The sequence below is a fragment of the Paramormyrops kingsleyae genome, chromosome 25 (assembly GCF_048594095.1).
Source record: "Paramormyrops kingsleyae isolate MSU_618 chromosome 25, PKINGS_0.4, whole genome shotgun sequence".
NCBI classification, from domain to species: domain Eukaryota; kingdom Metazoa; phylum Chordata; class Actinopteri; order Osteoglossiformes; family Mormyridae; genus Paramormyrops; species Paramormyrops kingsleyae.
The window spans coordinates 26767470-26789745 of NC_132821.1; the positions used below are offsets into that span (position 1 = coordinate 26767470).

A 22276-nucleotide genomic window follows, 5' to 3' on the forward strand; every position below is an offset into this window, starting at 1 on the left:
TTATATACATACGTTAATTGGCAAATGAATGGCAAACATCCTAAAGTATTTTTATTAATGGGAAAGGTCTGTTAATATGGAAACTCTGCCTCTTGAAACATGTATCGATTGAACCATTTGCACAGAGCCAATGTCCTCTTGCTGTTGTGTTCAGTGTGACCTTACCTGTATATTCAGGGACGCAGAGGCAGGTGTAATTGTTAATGCCGTCTATACAGGTGGAGTTATTTTCGCAGTCGTTGTCCTCGCAGTCGTCGATGTTTGTCTCGCAGGCCTCACCCTCGAAGCCGTCAGCGCACACACACCTGCGTACGACACCAGGACATGCAGTTTCAGCTGGGAACTTGGAGGGCGGGGCTATAATCCACGCTGAGCCCTTTGGGTCCCGATCGTTGTCATCTCAGCTGTCATTGAGCCAATTACTCTTTCCGACGCCTAATTGAAACTCGACGGCATCTAATCTGGCAAATAAAGTGTACTCAGCAAAAATGACGACAGATGTACATAATTTCTCATTAGCTACTTAGCGGAGCCAATTAATTCCTTTTCATTCAGGTTGGAGAGTGCACCTGATTAATTGTTAGCTGAAAAAGTTTTGCTAAGAAGTCCGGGTAATTACTTAATGAAGTGCACAAGAGCACTAGCTCCCATCTTGCTGCACCACCTTAATAAGCTTCACAGGATGATCTCCAATCTGTGGCAGAATTATTAAGCTAATTTAATGGAAGCCACGCTTCATTATTCATGCAGGCCGCAGCAGAGCCATTTCATTCGCTGATTAACTCGTTTCATCTTTAGGCGGCACGCAGCGGGGTTGGAGTGGCACACGGACAAGAAGCCATTAATTCACCGAGTCAATACGGCGGCATTGTTTCACCGTCACCCACAGGGAGAGGCGACCGCGATTAATTTCGCCCGTCGATCCACGCGGAAGAATACGTGTCTACGAGTTAATATTAATGTTCCCAGTGTGGCACTTTTTACACCATAAATTAAAGTCTCACAAAGGTATTAAGTGGGCACAGAAAAACATCAAATGATTTGGTTTTACAAAAAAGTAAACATGAGGACCTATAGAACCAAAACAAGTGGCCCCTCCAAGTAAAATATTTCCGATAAAGACCTGCATGGCGCATTTGTACTCTTTGCAGACAAGAGTGGTGTGACTATGGGGAATTTCTCCTTTTCTTTTACTCCGAGATATACAGCGCCAATGGTGACATTAAAGAGATGTATTTGAGTTGAATGGTGACCTTACTACCCACAGGCCTTCTCAGGATTTTCATTTTTCAAAGGGGGGGGGGGTCGACCCCCCACGCGACATGGTGAGCCATTCGGATTTTCACGTCCATTTGCACCATCTTGAAATTCCTTTTTGTCTGTCGGAATGACGTGATGCAGCGCAGAATATCGCATATGAATCCTTGACATGCCCTACACGGTCACGCTGGGCACGCCGAGCATCAGCAAGGTCATCTGGTGAAGCGGGCGACTATAGTGCAACTCCATACAGACAGATCCATGAAACACAGACACACAAAGACACATACAGACAGCTTGTATTCATGTCTTTGTGGGGACCGTCCATTCATGTCTATGACAACCTTAACCCCTACCTAACCCTATCCTTAACCATAAGTAACCAAACAAAATGCAAGTCTTTTAGTTTACAGATTTTAATAAAATTGAATTTCCGAAAAAATGGTCCCCAGAGCGTCAAAATAACAGGTTTTTATCACATTGTGGAGACATTTGGTCCCCACAATGTAATGCACACCTGGACCAAACACACACACACCCACACACGCACACACATGCACCCACACACAAAAAAAAAGCTTGCACATAAATACACATACTCAAGCTCAAACACACACCAGCCCCCAAAACCCGCTGGTCTGTTTTTACTGACTAGGCCTCTGACATCTCGTCGCCTCATCAGCTTGGCCCCGGTGCTGATCCACAGCCGCAGAGTTTAGACCTACCTCCTACACATTCTGATTGGTCATCTCTCCGAACCAATCATTTTTCGTTCTGCCCTCAGGACATTTTTGTGCAAGTAAAACTCCCACAAGCCGCTTTCTCACCGAGCGACATGGGCCACAATCTCTCCATAATATGCAGCGGAGCGGACATTTGCTAGGGTGCACAAACAAACGAAGCTCACGGGCACGGCCGCTTATCATAAACACTTAATGGGAAAATAAATTATGGATGATCGCTGTCCAAAAAAATCCAAAAAATAAACAGAAAAGTATACCATGATGAAAATGGAGCAACAATTTAAATGTACCATTTACAGCTGATTTGCCACATCACAGAGATCAACGGAGCGACTCCTCTCACAGATCTATCCCATCGTTATGGTGCTGTCGAAGGGCAAAGGCTTATCATGCAGACCGGCATTCCGCTATTAAAAAAAGCACTAATTCGGTCATTCACATTAACTGAAGCAGCCTTCCCGTTGACCCAGATCTTGCATATTTTAAGGATGTGAACTGAAGAACCGTTAATGGAAACACTCGATTTTTGAAAGCCCTCAAATTTTTCAAGTTCACTTTAGCTGGTTTTTGGCGAGTCGAAAAAGTATTTGGAAAAATTGCAAAGGAAACAGAATTTGCCACATAGTAGGTAAGTACGACATAACCAGTTCTTCCACAGATACTTACTCATTGAAGTAGGAGACATGGATCTTAATCTCACAATGAGAAATGACAAGTAATATTAGCATGGCATCCAGGTGGTGATTTTTTTCTGTGACGTCTCACAGGTAATACCTTTGGGGGTGTGGCTATGAATTAACGAATGGCACTGATTGGCCCATCAGGTATCTATTAGTTAATTATGTTAATATGATTGGTTTGTCTTTATAAACAATGAGTTGCACTACTAAAAACGCACCAGTGAAGACATAGCACTGAAAGTTTTTTTGTAGATCCTGTGGTGGAGCTTTAATAAAACAAAGTAAACCATCAGATTTTGCACCCGATCGTCATTATTGTAACACATTTTTATTACACAAGAAAAAAAAAAAAAAACTCACCAAAAGTTGTTCACCTCTCCCTCCTTCAGATGACACGTCCCACCATTCTTACAAGGGTTGGTGATACACGCGTGGATTGGCACGTCACAGTCCTGACCCTGACCGTGAAATTCACTTTTTAGCACGATGAACAAGAGACTCCTGACATTCTGCTGGATTTTCAGAGGGTCGGGTCAGTACCTTAAATCCATACGGGCACGTGCACCTGTAAAAATCCACTGGGTCGTTGTGGCATGTGCCGTCATTCTTGCAGGGGTTTGAAAGGCACGGGTTGCATTTGGCCAGGATGTTGACGTCGACGGGTCCTGGAAGGTGAAAATGAGCTTGGTGTGAGAATGGGTCCTGGTAGGTAAGAATGAGCTTGGCGAATGAGCCGCTTTCGCAGAAGGGATGATCCATTCAAGTCACGAGGAGAATCACAGGGGCAGAGAGCAAGCAATACTGTGGGCGGGGGATCACCAGTACGTCCACGACCTTCTATTGGTGGGGGAGGACGAGAGAAGAAATGGAGAGGTAAGGATACTCTTGTCTACTTTTGAGGTCAAGGGTTGTGGTGGAGGGAGGTTCTCATACGTGAAGGACTTTGACCAGGCTGCTTGCCTGTCTTACCTGCCACCATAAGCCCACATGGACCAGCGACATCTACCAGTTGTCAAGCATACGTAACCAGAAGTGAAGCAAGAGAGATGTCAAGCAGGGAACATCTCCCAGCAGCACCACTTAAGTCAGATTGCTCAAAATGCTGACGCTGACGAGCTTGCTCCTGCATATCTCAGTGGATCCTCATTAAGGTTTCAGGGTAAAGGGGTGGTACAGAAAGGAGATACCTTGGCAGGTGAACTTCTTCGAAGGCGTGGTGAGCAGCAGCTTGTCTGTCATGTCCTTGGGGCCGGCGCAGCGGGCGATGCCGGGCTCCTTGTACCCAGACTTGACCCACTCCGAGAGCCATTGCATGTTACAGTCACAGTATAGCGGATTGGCACCGAGGGCACTGTATGAGGTAGGAGGGGCCAAAAAAAAGAGAAAACAAACCTTACCCTCAGCATAGGACCCAACTTTCAATGTATTTTTGGTTGCCTGAGTCATTAGCTAACACGACTGGCAAAGGATAACTGCCTGCTCTTGGGAGTTTTACTGTACTTATACAAAAATGTCCTGAGGGCAGAATGAAGAATGATTGGTTCAGAGAGATAACCAATCAGAATGTGTAGGAGGTAGGTCTAATCAAGTAGAGGAGGTGGGACCAACCAATCAGATGTCATTTTTCGTTCTGCCCTCAGAACATTTCTGTGTACGTAAAACTCCTGCAAGCACCCAGCCTCCTTTTCAGGGGGCACTGGTGGACAGTTAACTGAACTCCTTCAGATAACTGCAACTTTAACAGCTCAATCCAGGTAAATTAATTAACGGGGCATTCACAGGAGGCACTCAGAGCTATCTACGCCTTTCCAAGGCTTCTGGCGTCAGTTCGCAGACATTAAATACGCTGAGTGCATTGAGTTCATTGAGTTTTTTATTTGCACTATGCACTCATTTTAGCAAGAAAATAAAATCTTACAAGCCAAGGACACTATCATTCATGTCACGGCACTGAGACGCTCATTAAAAATGTTCCTCAGCCACAAATATTTTATTGGCCCCAAGTGCTGAAAAAGCTACCTGTTGACATATATCGACACATCCCCGGAACGGTGCAATATGTGCGTCATTACGTCCGACTGCCTTAAAATTGCTGTTGGGGGAAGGGGGGGGGCAGAGGCGTGTAACGTGGCACCCCTCTGCCGGACCCTCTCTCCTCCCATTACAACAAAGAAAATCTCTTTATCCACTTTGTTGTGCACCTGTTTGCTTCAGTTCAGTGCTTCTAATTGCTCTGGCAAAGGAAACGTGTAATACTCCGCGGATTGTGTTTCCCGCTAACAGAGAAGCAGTCACAAGCATAGACAAATCCTTTTATGGCCTAAAACCTTGTTTTTTTTTTGCTCTCTCTCGCTCTCTCCACGGACAGTACATCTGAATCACCACTGGAAAACCGATCCGGGAACATAAACAGCATTAATCAGAAACATCTCCTTATTCCACTACCTAGACAGCAATTTTTTGTTCAGCTCATCTCTGAGAATTCCTCCCCCCGCCCTATAAGCAAAACGCATCCAGCTGTCCAAATTCCCTGCGCCTCATTCGTTCTGAAGGGTGGATAGAGGGTGGACTTACAGATGTGACAACGAGGACAAGTCTTGAAAGGCCCCCTCTGGGATCACCGCAATGTCATTGCCGTGAAGAGACCTGCAGGTGGAACGGAATGTGTTAGGGCTCTCAGCGGATTCCAGAACCTTCCCGGCAGCGCTAATGCTGTCATTGACACAAAGGTAAACAAGAAATGGCAGTCTGACTTCATGCTGCTAGCATTCCCTTTGGCAAGCCTCACATGCACGCCGTCTTTTGCGAAGGCTGAAAACGCAACCCCTTCTGTGCCGTAATAATACTTTGAACCTCATCAGATGAGCCAAAACTTGATGGACTCGATAGGTCCATCTTGGTCATCTCTGGTTTGGAAATCGTGAGGCTTGAGGGCTAAACTACGACGACGCCCATGATCGAGCCCGAAACAGACATCAAGCTAGTGACAGCACACGGCCATAAGCCAGGGCAGCGAGGAAACTCACAGGAGCCGAAGGGACTTCAAGCCATCGAAGGCTTTCACAGGTATACATCTCAGCCGGTTGTAGCTTAAGATTCTTCAGGGGGAGGCAAAAAGAGAGGCAGAAACAGAAGATTAAAAACAGCAGCTCTAAGCAATTCTTTCATCGGCTTCCATTGTCACGTCAATGCCACGTTTACAAACAGGCGCATCAATGCTTGAACGGCAAACGGGTCGGACAGTGTGCGTTTAGATACGGCAGCAGTACGGTGAAGTAGCCAGACTCACAGCGTAAGCAGCTCAGACATATTACTGAAGCTCTCGGTGGACAAAGTGCTGATCTGGTTGTTACTTAAATCACTGGAAGAAAACGACAGTGACAGAGACGAGACAGAAAATACGGGTCACGGTTAGAGAAATTAGTACTTCGCTGATCATGCTGACAATCAGATCCACAGGAACAACATGCCGATACACAGGAAGCCTTTTCTGTCACAATCACATTCTTGGTTATTCAATAATTTACTGTCTATAATAATAAGCTGATAGACAGCTTTAGGTAGAACATAATCAGAATCAGAATCATAAAGACACTACACTGGTACAATGGTTAATAAGAATCATTACCTGTAACTTCAATTTAATTTTATTTAATTTCAAAACACTACTAAATGCACACATTTAGATAAATGAAATAGAACAGGATATAAGCAAATATATTTTTTACATAAGAATATTTTTACTTAATGCCATTTTGAAGACATTTTTCATTCTAGATTTCACACACTTTTTCCTTCATGAGTTTATGAGCGACATTCGCTTCTGCTCTGATTTCAAAAGGGCAATTAACAGCGTATTTTCCAACAGCGCGTAATGACGGTGCCCCTGCCGACAGGTGCCATCCGTGTTGATCTCTCGCACACGCAGAAGAGGAGACGGGACAGGGAAACGCTCGAGCACGAAAGCCACCTACATGAGCGTTAAATGCTTGTAATTAGACAGCTCCTTTGGAACCTGGGTGAACTGGTTCCCATCCAGATACCTGCCGGCAAAACCAGAAAGCCAGGGTTATTTCCACATTAAGGAAATTCCACATTTCCAGCGCTGTGGATGGATATTTATACTGGAACCAAAATAAATAATATCACATGTACCCCAAAAGTAAAGTCATCATTTCAAGGTCACCACATTAGTGCATATTATTTTACCAATTGTGTGGGTATTTTTATATGACCCCAATGTGAAAGAGTGAGGTAATATCTGACATGTAAATATACATACATCCTGTGAAAACTACAGTAAAATGCAGACTGGAGTCTGATGCATGCTTTATGGTCAATGCTCCTTAATACTGCATCTTTATTAGATTTTTTTATATCTAGGCTGGGCAGGGAGGTGGGTCAAACATGCCCGTGTTTAAAGAGTTAAATAGATCCAAGATCCAGCACTCAGCCCCCAGCACGAAATAATTAACACCAGCTAAAAACAGAATAAATATTCATGGCATATTTAATCGACAAATCCTTCTCATAATACTGTCAGGATGGCTTTGGAAGTGGCTCGTCGGATGATATACAATAATTGAAAAGTACAGTCGAGTGATGCAATCTATACTCCGGGAAAGAGAGAGGAATTAAAATCGGCAGAAGTGATTTAGTGCGTTAATGCAGGTGGCGTGATGCAGCCCGCTGTCGGAAACTAACCTATGACCTTCAGCGAACGTGATTTCCCGTTTGGAGATTAGTGTTCAAAGACTTAATTTGAGGCACGTTAAAATTTGCCAAAAGGTGCTGAACACGCTTCTGGAAAAGATCATGACTTTACAAGCCCCAGGATAGCTTTCATTCTGATGTTTGATGATTGGGATTTAAAAAAAATAATAATTCGGCCTGCCCTCGTTCGTAAAAAAAAAAAACAAAAAAAAATCTATTTTAAATTGCAGTGTTGCTGCAACATATTTGCGCTGCATGATCTAATTCCTACAGGCTTTTGAATTAAAAACTCTCAGGTCTGTATCCCAAAAATCAATTACTGGCATAATTAGCCACACAATCAAGTAATGCATGTAACCCTACACAACAGCAGTAATAAAAAAACAGAAGCCTTTTTGACACTTGGCTCAAATGACATTATTCTTCTGCTCCACCCATGACCACAACTTCCTGCAGAAATAACGTAATTAATCATATTTCCACACTATGAAATGATGCATCTGTAAAAGCAATGTGTGAACTACATCCTCGAGTGCTGCCCGTGCCCTAGGGCGGCCAGAGGCTCGGAGGTGGCCAAGTGACTCACAGTTCTGTCACCTCCTTGGGGATGCCCTTGGGGAGAGTCTTCAGACCTTTATTGCTGCATCGGACAACCGTGTCCAGACAGGTACACTCAGAAGGGCATCGGGCCAGGGGGGAACAGCTGTTATCATCGTTGCCTGGTGGGGGAAGAAACCTTCAGAGACCTCATACAATAGTGTTTATAAGCAAAGCTGGCTATTCTTAATACTGTCTGGCCTGTTCTGACTCATGACTCAATAACGACGTGCCGGGCTCCACCCCAGACCACCTCATGTTTGTATTAGCTCAACCCTCAAGCCTTCAACGCACACCTCGCCCATATGCGCAAGAACCAGCAGAAGACAGGGAAACAGTGAGGCCTCCATCAACGATGAAGGACAACGGACCTCTGTTGACCGAACACCTACCATCATCGCAGGCGAAGTCTTGAATGGCCACGTCTTGAATGGGGATCTCCTTGAGGAAGTAGGGGCTCTGACAGCGAGGGTTACCCGTGACGATCCTCTTCTTCCTCAGCCAGTCCCCGAGCCAGGCAAGGTGACAGTTGCAGTTGAAAGGGTTGGCCAGCAGGTTCCTGGCAAGCACATCAAGGGCATCAAACTTTATTCCTGGTGCTCTGCTGGACTCAAATCCCATGACAACCTCTGGAACCACAAGGTAGTAGATCACTGCTAACCCAGGGAGCGTTTTAAAGCACATGCGTGACATATTGATAAAGGAATGTTACTGTTTTTGCAGCACTGACCTTCACAAACTAACCTGCTGTCAACCATCCTAGTGCTCATTTGTATTTTTATTATTAGCAATGTGATTTCGTACTCGATGTGCATAGCAGGATGACCACAAGAAGTGTCCTAAAAAAGTACGACAGGTTTGGTCAAAGGACCGTCAGTAGGGCTCGTTTGAAACATTCCTAGCGAATTTTTATAATACAAAACAAAACAAGGCTACAAAAATGAAACAAAACCAACATCCCAACATCTTGTAGTTGCCTTTTAGGGTCACGAGAGGCAAACAGCATATCGCAGGCAGCATAGGGCACCATGGTCATTGCAAGACACAAACACACAATGTTCATAAACCAAATCAACTTAGACTGCATGTCTTTGGACTACAGACAAAATCAGATTACCCAAAATAACCTGTGCAAATCCACACACAAAAAGCAAAGACAGGTTATGAACTCCTAACTAGTACAGGCAGTTCCCAAGCTAAGAATGAACTTATGAACGGACTACCATAAAGCCTATTATATAAACAATTTGGGATAAATAAAATGGTTCGTAATAATGAACATACCTATTACTTTGTGACGCTTCAGTGGTTCGTCGGCTCGAGGTACAGTACAATGCGTAGTTACTTTTATTATTAATGCATTATTATTTCTCAGACTTATTCACAAATTCGGCTTAAAGACTGAACGGATCTCATTCATAACCTTGTGACCGCCTGTAGATTTCTTCGTTAAGTGTGACAGTTTGCGTTCTGATCTATCACTCCCTCCGCTGACTCCCTGCAGAGGTCATGAACCCAGGTTTTACGCACATCGGTAGATGACTGCATGTTCCACTCCAGCACAGAATAGTGTCTACCAAGAAAACGGCATGGGATATTCTGACGGCTTCTGTTTTGTTAGAAGGTTTTCGTAACGATGGGATTCCACTGCTAAATTATAAACAATGGAATTATCCCTAACTGTTATGGACTGAGAGATCAGGTCAAGAACGCCAGGCAGGAAATTGAGTTTGCGGCGATGAAATTTGAGGCATATGCAATTTGCAGCGAATTGAGGGAGGCAGACATTCTGATATGTTGTCAGGTTGTAGTGTACCGAGCATTCTCAAGCAATTTAATACTCAGATTGGACACATACTGCATTTATTTACTGAATTTTACCAAAACATGACTGTTTCGTTGGCTTGTCAGCCTGCAGCTTTCAGTTAGGCCACTGACTCCAGGGTCTGACAACTTAAGGAAAAAAAATAAAGAAACGGATTTTCCCCCAGCTGACAGCGTGGCAGCTCAGCCCAACTTTCCGGAGAATTCCATTATTTACCGACGCCCTATCTGCAACCGCCAGGAATGAAAGAAGAAAAACAGATAAAGGGCTTAAATGACGGACGCTTTGCATTTCGTGTGGCAAGGAGACCTTGTTTATTGTTGAGCCTGTCATTCAAAAGCGCGCTCTGTCATAAGCTTTGGATGTATCTAATAAAGCTAGGCGTCGCGCCGCTAGGCTAATGCTAGGGATAACAGAATACTCAAGGAGGGGGATATAGACTCTTAAGGATGAGGCATGATTGGACAGCGTGAAATAATTCATTCCCTGACAGACGGAAAAGGCACCTAAAGCTACAGGAATGAGAGATAGATCTGCAGCCAATTTAAGGCGAACAGGCTGGCCTACAGTACCTCCCTGCGCTGGAGGCCCGTCTTGCCTTTTGGAAACTGTCCGAACTCATACGTGCCGTAACCACCAAGAAGGACTCATTTTGGCAGCGGGAAAATCCGCTTCCTCGGTCTGTTGCGAAAGTTTCAGCCTCACTTTAGGACAGAGCAACAGAAAAATAAAAAAGCATGTGCTGATACGGCTCCAGACTAATACACAGCGTACTTCAAGTGTGTGTGTACTGCGAAGGCCATGTACTAGGCAACTATGCAGCTGTTTGTAGACCGTATTGTCTCAATAGACCCCAAACCTAGAAACTAGTCCCTGTTTTCAGTTTCCATAGTGAAAGTCAACCAAAGGCCTCCATGTTTCACAAGGTCAATCGAGGCTAGAAAGACAGATGAGGTCAATGGTAGAATAAAGGTTTGACAAATACAAAAATTACGTCTGACTGGATATTTGGTACCACCTAAAGCTGAATGGTAGATGCTGTACTTTATTTGTACATGTATCAACAACTCCTTCTCCATCACATCCTACTACACTATCCTTCCATTACTAAAAGTGCTAAAAGTGAGTTGCGCACATGTAAGGTGGACTTGGTTTCCTCTGGTCTACTGCTACTCCACACTTCCGTGACACGATAGAGCGCTTCTCGAACCACAGCGCTCCTGGCATTGCCCCCATCTGAATTCGCAGCTGGTTACCTCTGTTACATTGGCTGCTCTTGCACTTAACAGCTACATATTCAGCAGATGCTTCCGTCCGAAGCGACACGCGGGTGAGAATCGGAGCCCAGGCTCAGACAGCGCCCCGGAGGTGAGGACCCAGCGGTGACATCATTCTGTCAGCCGCAGGTTCTGATCCGGCGACCTCCCAACCGCGGGCGCAGTCCTAACCTCCAGAGCCGCACCCCCCCCCCCCCCCCCCCCCACCACCATATGCCTGCATTTTCTCTCCTTTTTTAATGAACTCTTTGACAAGTCCTCGGTGTGTCGCTTCTCCGGTGGCTGGCTATATATTAGGGCTTGATCCGCGGCCATTGTTTCCTCATTGTCGGCGTGTCATTGAGACGCAGATCCTCCTCCTCCAAGCAGTACGAGTGTCATTACTACCTATTACCGTCGGCCCCATTCTCCGCCACAAGGAAGCGGAGGCAAAATTCGATTCCTGGGAATCATTATGATTTACCTGAGTTATAGTGTGTCACCGGCTGGATCACTACCAATTATGGTCACTATCTTCTAAAAAAGACCGAGAGGCTCCCCCCCCCCCCCCCAACCCCCATGCCTCCAGCTGGTGCTGTGCGTGGGGGGGGGGGGATTCATAGGGACTGTGGCAGATATGAGCGTGCTGGGGAAGGAGGCTTACAGGGTGGACAGAGAGTGGAGAGTGTCGAAGGCTCCCGGGGTCATGCTGGTGATCTGGTTGTCATACAGGGATAATAGTCGCACGGAGCTGAGGCCGGTGAAGCTGCTGTTGCTCACGCAGCTAATCCGATTGCTCCGTAGCATCCTGCAAACAGAAAGCCCGTTATGACACGCGCACAATGAGACAGAGATATGCGAGGGTGGTGAGCGGGGATCTGGGCGCGGGGGGGCTTGATGGGACAGGAGGAGTCATTGTCCTCCCCCTGTTTGTTTTCAGAGCATTCGTTAAGATCATCTTTCCCATAGACACGTCTCCAGCGAGTGTGGGGATTACGTGGCATTATTAAACGAGTGCAGACAGAGCGAGTCGCTCTTCCGTGTAAAGCTTCTGAAGAATTCAGAATCTATATTCGCATACGTGGCCAACTTCAAGCTCAGGATTAACGTGGTAAGACCCTTTGAAACAGCTGTATAATGCTTACTGCACGGTTATTAAAACCTACTCATCACTGTCACGTTTAAAAAAAACACGTAGCATTACCATGGTAGAACAAACGACAATGAAACTAATACTATGAAGATCTTTAATAAAAACTAGACAAACATCATATTTTAAAAAGATCAGTCTGTTATGAATTTATAATAAAAATGATATTGAAATAATAATATGTCAGTACTGCACACAGACATATTGTACAGACCAGATCCTATTAATTAATTAGCATAAACATTGACTTGGGGGCAGTGGAATATTTGCCTGATGCTTAATTATGTACTCACAGGGTTCGAAGTCCATTAAGTCCTTTCAGCATCCGGAAGTGGACATTTTCCAGTCGGTTGCTCGTCAGAATTAGCTCATTGACCCCCGATGCCCCTTCGAATGTTCCCTCCTCGACGTCTGTGATCTTGTTGTTGCTCAGGTTTCTTAAAGGAGAAGCATCAGATAATTCAGTGGACTGGGAATCTCTTATTACCTGACAGGTGTGGTTCTGCACTAGGGTTGCACCAATACTATTTTTTTCAGACCGAGTATGAGTACTTACATTTGTGTATTTGCCAATACCGAGTAACAATATGAGTACTTGAGGCAGTATTTATACCATTGAAAATAACAATGACCTAACCTGGCATAACCAGACCAATACGGTTGACAAATCTTTCACTAGATGCCAAAACCTGATTGGGCAGCAAAAAAAAAGGACAAATCACTGTAGTTTTGAGTTTTAACATAATGTTGCAATTAAGTGGTATCAGTCCTTGGTATTCTGAAATTTTTCGAGAACAAAAATGAGTATATGAGCACAGTATCGGCCTAATACCTGAAGCCAGTTATGCTATTGGTGCATCCCTATTCTGCACCGTTATTATGCAATTACCCATTTGCTCAGTGAGGTGCAGTATGGTTAAAAAATACAAACAAGTGCTACATGGACAGACCATGCAGTCTATGTTTAAGGGGGTAGGTGGATGGATGAATGGCGGGATAGTACCACTAAAACCACCACCATATTCATGCTACCTCTATGTGCCCCTGCCACCTCTATACATACACCAACATACACAAGTACACAGTCTACAGACACATCATAGTATGATACATTTAGTATTGGGCAGTCAATGCTACATGTTAAATTAAAAATGCACATTAGCGTGTTTAGCAAAATTCCTCACTGCCAATATACGTGAACCCCTTTGTAATACACTTCTCGATAACTTTGCACCTTTTTGATGGTGCCTTCTTGTCTATAGTTAATGCTTTCCTACTGAGTGTGGTCACCTTAGTTTTTGTGTTGTTTCGACTTCACTGTCTGGGCTGTCATGGCTAGCCACAGTAGCTGTGATGGTGCTAGGCTACTGATGGTGCTAGGCTACTGATGATGCTAGGCTATTGATAATGCTAGGCTACAGATGATGCTAGGCTACTGATGATGCTAGGCTATTGATAATGCTAGGCTACTGATGGTACTAGGCTACTGATGGTGCTAAGGCTATTGATAATGCTAGGCTACTGATGATGCTAGGCTACTGATGATGCTAGGCTACTGATGATGCTAGGCTATTGATAATGCTAGGCTACTGATGATGCTAGGCTATTGATAATGCTAGGCTACTGATGATGCTAGGCTACTGATATTTCTGAGGTGCCGTCATCTGCTTCTGCCGGATGTGCATCTTAGGAAACATTAATCTTGGTACGACTGGTCGTGGGTTTAACGTTACTACTCAATCTTGCTTTTTTTCAGTCGTTGGCTGAGCTCTTTCTGACCATTTTTCTACATCTGCAGCCTCGATTACGTAGTAGACAGATAGATAGAAAAACTGCATAAATTTTATCGGTTTGTCCATTTTTTTCATCTGCACACTTTAGTGGACAAGCGAGGAGATGCCAGTGAGACAGTGTAACTTTGTGGTTTTCAGGAGCTTGAAAAACATCTCTGTATGGGAAAGTTTGTAACTGTCACACATTATTAAGATGTGTGGATACCAATTATCTCCTGACTAATTGAGAACTTGTTTGCCATTATACAGGAATAATCCTGACTGTCTGTGCCCCTGCATTTGGCTCCCAGTGTCCGTTGGGATATTACACGTCTAAAATGCTTTAATAGGCATGGGCAGCCGAGTCACTGTCTCTAATCTTCCCGTTGCGATTTCTCTAATAAATACTTAATGAAACAAGACGTCAAAGGCATTGTGGGCGTGGGGGCAACAAGAACAGGGATTGTAGTGACGAGATGTTACCGAAATTGCCTTCGGATTTCTCCGCGCCCCCCACCCCCGCCACTCGTCAATGCAGCAGCACAACGGAGCTTCTCCTTCTAGCCAATGACAGAACACTGCCGTTGTTGCAGCATAAGGGCTCAACCGTGGCCCCTTCACTGAACGATACTGCCAAGCAGGGGCGATTTTAGGATTTTTTATGGTGGGGGGCATGAGAGGGGTCATGATTCATACAGAGAGGCCGACCTTATTATCAGCCAACGACGTGCTTTGAATCAGTGAGTGACAGGGGAGGGTGTACTCCGGGGGCCAATCAGCTTTCAGCTGGGGTCAGTGCCCCTCTGGCCCCGCCCACATATACACCCCTGCTGCCAAGGCCTTTCATTGGCCCACTGAGCCGATTACACGCTATGCTAAATGGCGCCTTTTAGTTAACAAAGCAGCAAAAATGACAAGGCAAGAGGGGAAAAGGAGAGACGCAGTGCTAGCGGGTATATGGATGAACGTGTGGGTATGTGTGTGTGGGTGTGTGTGTGCTGTAGTGGCCTCTTAGCTCGTAGCTTAGCGGCAAGTCGGTCAAATGCAACTATTAGCTTTTAGTGCAAAGACTGCCTGGATATTACCCATTCAAAGCTGATTTTGCTAAACCATACAAATCTCTTTATTTACTGCATAGTCACTCATCACCTCGGTCGTAATGCCATCTACCTGTTTTCCATACCAATGGAGGGCTGCAGTGAGCCCAAGAAGGCAGGGAGCAACCTGAAGGGGGCGCTAGTCTATCAAAGGCCACACACATTCACACAGACTACCGGTAAATTAGAGATACCGGACTGCAGGAAGAGACCATAGTACCCATACATAAACACAGCAGGGGGAGGGGGCAGCTATCGAACCCACAGCCTTGGAGCAACAGTACCACCCACTGAGTTACCATACCGCCCTCCACAATACCATTATGTTCAAAATATAATAGGGAAGAGAGCACGTTAAGCCACGGTGACAGAACATCGATCCAAGTCCTCAGGGACACTACTCACATTTTGCGGAGCTGGGGGAGTCTCTTGAAGATTCCGGTCGCTTCCAGAACTGTGAACTCGTTGTTGTTGAGACGCCTCGATAAAGGAAGACAGAAGCCATTAGTCAAAAGATCTGTGACTTAGACGGTGGGTTCAGAAGAGTGCTTCTTAAAAACAAAAACATTTTTAACCACGAGACTGACTTGCACTGAGAATTAGGCCTCTGTCAGAAATTGCTAAGACATTTGCATTTACATTGTAGCGCATCAGATCAATTTGCCATCACTTGGCGCCTTGAATACAATGTGTATGTCCACTACTTCCACAAATATTATTTGTATTCCAGAGGTAAAATCTAACATTGACAAATTTTACTATCCTTAAATACACAGCAGCATTTTCTAAAAAAGAAAAATCATGGTGTACTCATTCGTTTACCTGCAGCTGCAGTTGGAGACCTAATTTGTAGCAGTGAAATATTCATTTCTTTGAATTACCAGAATATTTTTGGTATAAAAGTATCTTAATGAAAATCAGAACATGCTACAATCTAAGCACTTGTGGAAAATATTTCAATGGTAAGATCAGATGAACTTTACTGATCCCAGGGGGAAATTCTGGTGTGTTTATGTATAATATGGCTCTTCAGACTGGAACGCTAGAGGGGAGGAGAGAAAAGTATGTTCTTTTCAGTGTATTTGAAGCTCTGTTTGGGTTCTGTTGTTGGTACATATCCATCCCAGGCCTGCATATGTTTCTAATGACTGTTCTGACCCAGAGGTCCTAAGAGAGGGGGGGGGCATTCTTATCCTAGTACCTGACTGAAGGGATACTGGTGCGTGAATCTGGGAGGAGCTGGGACGTCTGGCAGCGTGGTGTGCGGGGGGTGTACGGGTACTCACAGCTCGGCTGTGTACTGGGGAATGTGCTCTGGGATGCGAGTCAGCTTAAGGTTCGAGCAGTCCACCGTGGTCCCCTCACAGCGGCACTTTTCGGGACATGCCAGGTCTGCGAAGCAGTCGCCACCCAGCTTGGACCGGTAGTCCTCTGTGCCTGTGTGGGAGGGACCGTTATAGAGCCGAGGGTCCTTTATGGGGAGGGGGGGGGGGAGCGTGGGGGCCAGGCTAGGGGGGGGGAGCTGACAGATAAGCTGGTCTCTGAACGACAAGGATTGAGAGGAGGGCGGAGGACGACAGTCAGGCATAAGTGAGACGGGCCGCAGTAGGTGGGTGGGGGGGGGGGCATTCAGGTCCCAGAAATCTAGAGCAGAGGAAACTCAGTTGTCACCATGACAACGGGCAGCAAAATTTGTACTGAAAGCCTGCAAAGCAGAGCACAGGCTCATAAGACAAAACACAGGTCCAAATAAATTATTAGCAGCACGCGGGAACTGCAGGGCAAGATTTTTTAGATCCTCGGTAGAAGCGATTCAACGCAGCCCGCGTTATTCTGCTGATCGGCTCCGTTTCCAGTTTCCGCTGGTGTTTCGGCGCGCAGACTCCTGCATGCGCGCAGAGTCCGTGCATTTAAGAACGAAAAAAAAAACAAACGTAACAGGCCGTCTCGTTCGGTGTGCAATGGTGTCGAACGCTGCGGGACCTTCCATGGTGCTTGACAGAACCATGTTTTACTCATACCTTGCAACCACATGGTTAGATCAAGCACAACGGAAAATCCTGCGGAATTTCCTCCGCCAGGTAAAGAAGGGAGAGACGGAGAGAGAGAGAAAGAGAGAGGAAAGGATGAGGACAGGGGCTGGCAAGGACGACGGCTAGGCAAACAAGCGGCGGGGAAACTATCGCAGCTTTGAAGCCAATACAGGGGAAAGGTTGCCAGTAATCAGGAAAGACTGACAGTCGACACTCGAAAACAAACCAGGTTGTATCTCTCTGACCTAAAACCTCGCCAAGCTGTTAAAAAATATACCGGAATGCCACATGACATCTCAACTGGAAAGAGGCACACTGAGACTGTAATTCACTCTTTTCAAGACACTGTACTGGGGTTGGGGGGAACCACATATGGAGAAGACTGGGTGGGGGTCAGGGGTCAAATGAACCACATCAAAGGTCAGGAAGGCAGTGTTATGTCTGTGCCAATGTTTTACTTACAGCCAGAACGGCGAGCTCCTTAAAATGCCCAAGTGTGAAAAATGGAAGAAAAACAATGGGTTTTATTTTTTTTTATAAGATCCGAGTAATTATTCCTCTGCACCGCCCCCCCCCCCCCTCCCCAAAGGGTCAATCCCAGTCAAAATAAAGCGCTCAGATACTGCATTGTTCAAGTGTTTTCTATGCATTTTTCTCCCCGCCTCAAAACAGCAGTGAAGATGTCAAAATAGCGAAGAATGTTGGTTATATAGATGTTGACAGCACCCTGCTGGGAGGGAAAGTGCCTCACATTTTACTGTGCAGATCTATTTATCTATTCATTTCTGTGTTTGATTATTTGTCACATTCGCTTAATCATACAGAGTGTTGGATCCCTGCTGCTGCCACACGCACATGCTTGTCAGCAGATTAGACATGCGTGTGCGTTAGTCCAGACAGCACACAGAAAGCACTTGGCCTGCCCAGAAGACCAGACCAGGGCTGCTCACGAACGCATGGAAAATGCAGGCTAATTCATCTAATTGTGAGAGAGGGGACCAGGCAGGGAGGTTCCGCCCACTTCAATAAAACCGAAGAGCCTCATCCCATAATAATCAGTCACAGTTCCATCGTTTAATTAAGAGTATAATGCTTCCAAAGCCCAGCAACCAGCAGATCATCACAATCTTTCAATGCCGAGGCACCTAGTGCCTAAATGATACTCTGAGAGTGAAACATTTCAATGGAACATCTGGGAAATACCATTCACATTTACGGGGTAATCGACTAAGCACAACATGCATATATTTTCAGCTTCTGTCTCCAGCAGCATCACACACGTCTTGTTATGACAGCACGGAACACACCGCACACGGTTAAATCACCCGGACCCCGTGGGGGCGCCGATCTCTCCTTTCGGAAAGGAGCTGACGAGAGCAAAGGAACCACCAGCTTAAGCCAGAGTCCAACAAGACCAGACAGAGGCGGAAAGTTCAGGTCCAGAAAGTACAAATCCAGACCAAGGTTTTGTTTCAACCAAACAGTTGAGTTACTCTGTGACTGTGACTCTATATTCAACTGGTTGGTTGAAACAAAACCCTGGTCTGGATTTGTACTTTCTGGACCTGAACTTTCCACCTCTGAGGCCAAAGCTCCATGCGGTTAAAGATCTGCCCGTCAACAGTCAGCTAGTAGGCCACACCCACTCATCTTGGGGCATATGTTGGTATACCCCAAAAACAGAGGATCATGCAGTGAACCAATACTTCAAGCATGATAAACAGGGGATGGTGTGCTTAGGGATAAGAGGGGCATGGCTGGGACATTCAGTGCTCAGGCAGCTCCGTTTTAGAGCTGAACCTACCTGGAATGAAATATTGCTCTCTTGCTAAAGGGGAAGAGATAGAGAGAAACACGAGCTGAGGGTTGCATAGCAGAGGAGAGGGAATGTCCCGCTCTTGCAATAAGAGGTAAACACTGCTCAGGGAATCCCCAATGACAGCAAAAAAAACAGAAAATAAACAGCAACAGGAAGCATGTGAGGAACGAGAGAGGAACCATATGGGTCAAGTGAAGAAGCACGTTCCATGATCAACTTTCTGCTATGGAATTTTGTTTTCAGTTGGGAGTTTTTTACTGCTTGTGGAGAACTTCTCAATCAGTTGGTAAGCTGGCCGTCTCATCATAGAGGAGATCCGATAAGGTTAACCATCAGGTTGGTGGGTAATTGGAAGCGTGTAAGGTTCTCCCCAGGGAACGTGAGATTGGGGTGGATAGTCCAACTCACCCGAGCAGCGAAACTTCTTGCTCTTGATCTGGCCGATCCTCTTATTGGCCAGGCGGCGTGGGCTGGTGCACCGGGCACCACTGGTTTCGATGGGGTTGTCCTGGAGGTAGTCGGCCAGCCACTTAAGGTGGCAGTCACAGATGAAAGGGTTCTGGGCCAGGTGCCTTGAAGGAAATGCAAAAAGTTTTACAAATTTCACATGACCAAGGCATGGGAGGAGTTCGTCAGCGCAAGAGAAGTAAAATGACTTTACGATATCGTCCTGAGATCCAGAACTTCATCTCTTATACTACACAGCCGACCCTTCTGCATCCCAACTTTCCCCATCGCGGCGTCGATATATCACAGGGTCGGCATAAGAAATTGAATTTCTTTGCTAGTTTTCAGGAATCTTGTGAAAGCCATGAAGGCCAGCAGACCACACAAAGAAAGCGTAGCCATCCTTAATGCATTAATGATATGTAGAGTGCAGGTTGGGAAGAGGCCAGGCAGCCTCTCGCAGTGATCTTTGTATCTCACAATTCTCGTATCTGAGTTTGCTAGGGGACCAAAAAATTGGCACTCCTAACCCCCGCGACGTGACGGGTCGACTGTACAGGCTCCTCTTTCAAGTCCTGCTGTTCCTTATGGAGGACAGTTAGGGCTTTGAGATGACGTCACGTATGTGGGGGTATGATTTTTACCACCCCCGCACTTAATCTCATCCATCCATCCATTTTTTGTAACCACTTATCCTTTTCAGGGTTGCGGGGGGTACGGGTCCTATATCAGAACCTACAGTATGGGGGCAAGGCAGGGAATAAGCCAGGGTGGGGTGCTAACCCATCACAGACCCCAATTAACTTAATTTAAGTAAAACCTAAGTTGTTCTCTGCTTCTCTGGAGGATATACAGGCATCTCCCATATGAACTGTTCTTCCCAGGGAGGACAACTTCTCAGCTTCAAGGAAAATCTGAACTATTGACTTTAAACCTCAATAAGTACTATTTTTCGCATCATCCAAACCCACAGAACTGACTAAGCTGTCATCTGGGCGTTACAGTTATTTAGGAGAAACTCTGCAAACCGCAACGCATAGAGTCATCGAAACATTTTTACCCTTTGAAGCACTCGAGTGGAATGACTAAGACAAATATTACGTACAGTGTTTGGATAGCCCGCAGCGAGGCAAAGGTTCCTTTGGCGATGGTCTGTAGCTTGTTGTCGTACAGAGAGAGCAGGTTCAGGTTGTGCAGGTCTTGAAACGCATCCACGCGAAGGCAGTTGATCTTGTTGGCATTTAGGAGCCTGATGTCGTACAAAAGGAAAACAAATGAAACCATTACATTTTGCACGTCAAGAAGAATTCCGCAGCATCTGGATGCCTGTGTTTGACTGCACTGATTAAACCGTTAACTGCAATGCGTTATTTGTCAAACAAACAGCGTCACCCTTGGATACACCACATGGGTCTATGTCGGCAATTCTCACCCCCTTTCTTGGAGACCACAAAAAAAAAAAAAACTCCGTCAAGTCACGTAACACCTTGTGGTGCCTTTCGAAACGATAAAGTTTGCCAAGGGGGGGTGTGGGGGGGGGGGGGGTTGTCCTAATTATTTGGCGACCCAGAGTTTGAGAGCCACTGGTCTATATAAAATACTAAATTTCACGTCAAGTATGCGAAATCGCTTTCCGTCGTCTTCCGTTGTATTTCCCTTAGGAGCGCCGTTAACATTTCAGGAATCTGTGTGCACTCGCACGTGCCCGAATCGACTTAAAGATTCGCCATCCGCCAGGTCCGGCTGCACGGTGCAATGCGCCCTGGGAGAGCGGGGGGCCCCCCGCGGGCGGATGTGCACTTGGGGAGGCACGTCATGGGGCAGACACTTCCTCAGGAATGCCGCATTAGCGTCAGTGGCTAACGCTTGCGGTCCACATAATGACCCCCTTTTCCCCCCCGAAGACAGACATCGGCCGCATTCCCCAAACACGCGAGATCACCGCTGCCGACGTCGTCAACCACCCCCAGCCCAAAAAAAGGGAGAAAATCTTATTACAACGGCACAGGATCCTCCAAGGAAAAGCCCTTTTTAGGTGTCCAACTTGTTCTCCCGACGATACTGGCGACCTTTGAAACACAAACGTGCGTCATCCTGCACACCCCCGGCCTTTTCTGGGTGGGCTCCCCCGAGCGGGCCGAGCCATCGGCCAGTTTATGGGGCGGGACACCTGCGCAAACCCGTACGCGGTTTGTCAGCATGCGGGGATTAGAGCCTGGGCCTCTTTCCTGTCATTAGTCACATTTGCAGATGAAAGATTTAATACCCTGCTGAGGCATCATACAAAGAGCTCATTAATATTTTAACGAATGGTATTCTGCTTCTACCACGGATCTGTACTGCCGGAGCCATCCTGGAAGAGCTACTAAAGCACGTCCTGCTGACTTTGCCCCCCCCCCCCTCGCCCCCCCCGGAATGCGGGATACCACTCCAAATCCCCGCGCTATAAAACTGACTGTTAAATGGCTGTAATCGCATAGATAACCGTTCTACACCATTCTACTCCCAGCCGCCACCAACCCCAGCCCCCCCTGCAACCCTCCCTTCCACTTTCAACCTTTAAATTATTTCCTGTACTTGGCGGCCAGTGTAATGGTAAGCCAGCGTTTCAAAGGTAATCACTCATAAAATATAAAATGAGGGCCAGTGTTTAGCGGGAATCTCCGCGCCTGTGTTTTATACCTCAGTCATGTGCGCCATTGTGGCCCTGATAAACATATCCTGCAGGCCCTGATTCAGCCCCCCCACCAGGGCGGTAAAACAAGGATGGGGGGGGGGGGGGTCGTTCTGGCCAGAAGCCTTCACATGTGACGGCTTCATCGTCCCCCAGCAACAGCTGGCCGACTCGCATGTTAAACGCTCCTTCAGCATGACTGCCGCGTCC

The 22276-nt window shown here is 46.2% G+C and overlaps 1 protein-coding gene across 4 annotated transcripts in view; it reads right to left on the bottom strand.

Annotated features, from left to right (window-relative positions):
- slit2 (slit homolog 2 (Drosophila)) overlaps positions 1-22276 on the bottom strand; it is a 120790-nt gene that overhangs the window by 16473 nt on the left and 82041 nt on the right. For 2 of the 4 annotated variants that reach the window (XM_023799325.2, XM_023799329.2), the window contains exons 13-29: positions 20498-20641; positions 19354-19517; positions 18931-18954; positions 16380-16530; positions 15499-15573; positions 12518-12661; positions 11739-11882; positions 8386-8552; positions 7983-8115; positions 6658-6726; positions 5973-6044; positions 5710-5781; positions 5258-5329; positions 3871-4034; positions 3224-3348; positions 3044-3141; positions 166-305 (exon numbers count right to left, since the gene is read on the bottom strand). In XM_023799325.2, the coding sequence (XP_023655093.1) occupies positions 166-305; positions 3044-3141; positions 3224-3348; positions 3871-4034; positions 5258-5329; positions 5710-5781; positions 5973-6044; positions 6658-6726; positions 7983-8115; positions 8386-8552; positions 11739-11882; positions 12518-12661; positions 15499-15573; positions 16380-16530; positions 18931-18954; positions 19354-19517; positions 20498-20641 (1958 nt within the window). The remainder of the gene's footprint in view (positions 1-165; positions 306-3043; positions 3142-3223; positions 3349-3870; positions 4035-5257; positions 5330-5709; positions 5782-5972; positions 6045-6657; positions 6727-7982; positions 8116-8385; positions 8553-11738; positions 11883-12517; positions 12662-15498; positions 15574-16379; positions 16531-18930; positions 18955-19353; positions 19518-20497; positions 20642-22276) is intronic. The other 2 variants (XM_023799326.2, XM_023799328.2) reach the window with 2 other exon arrangements.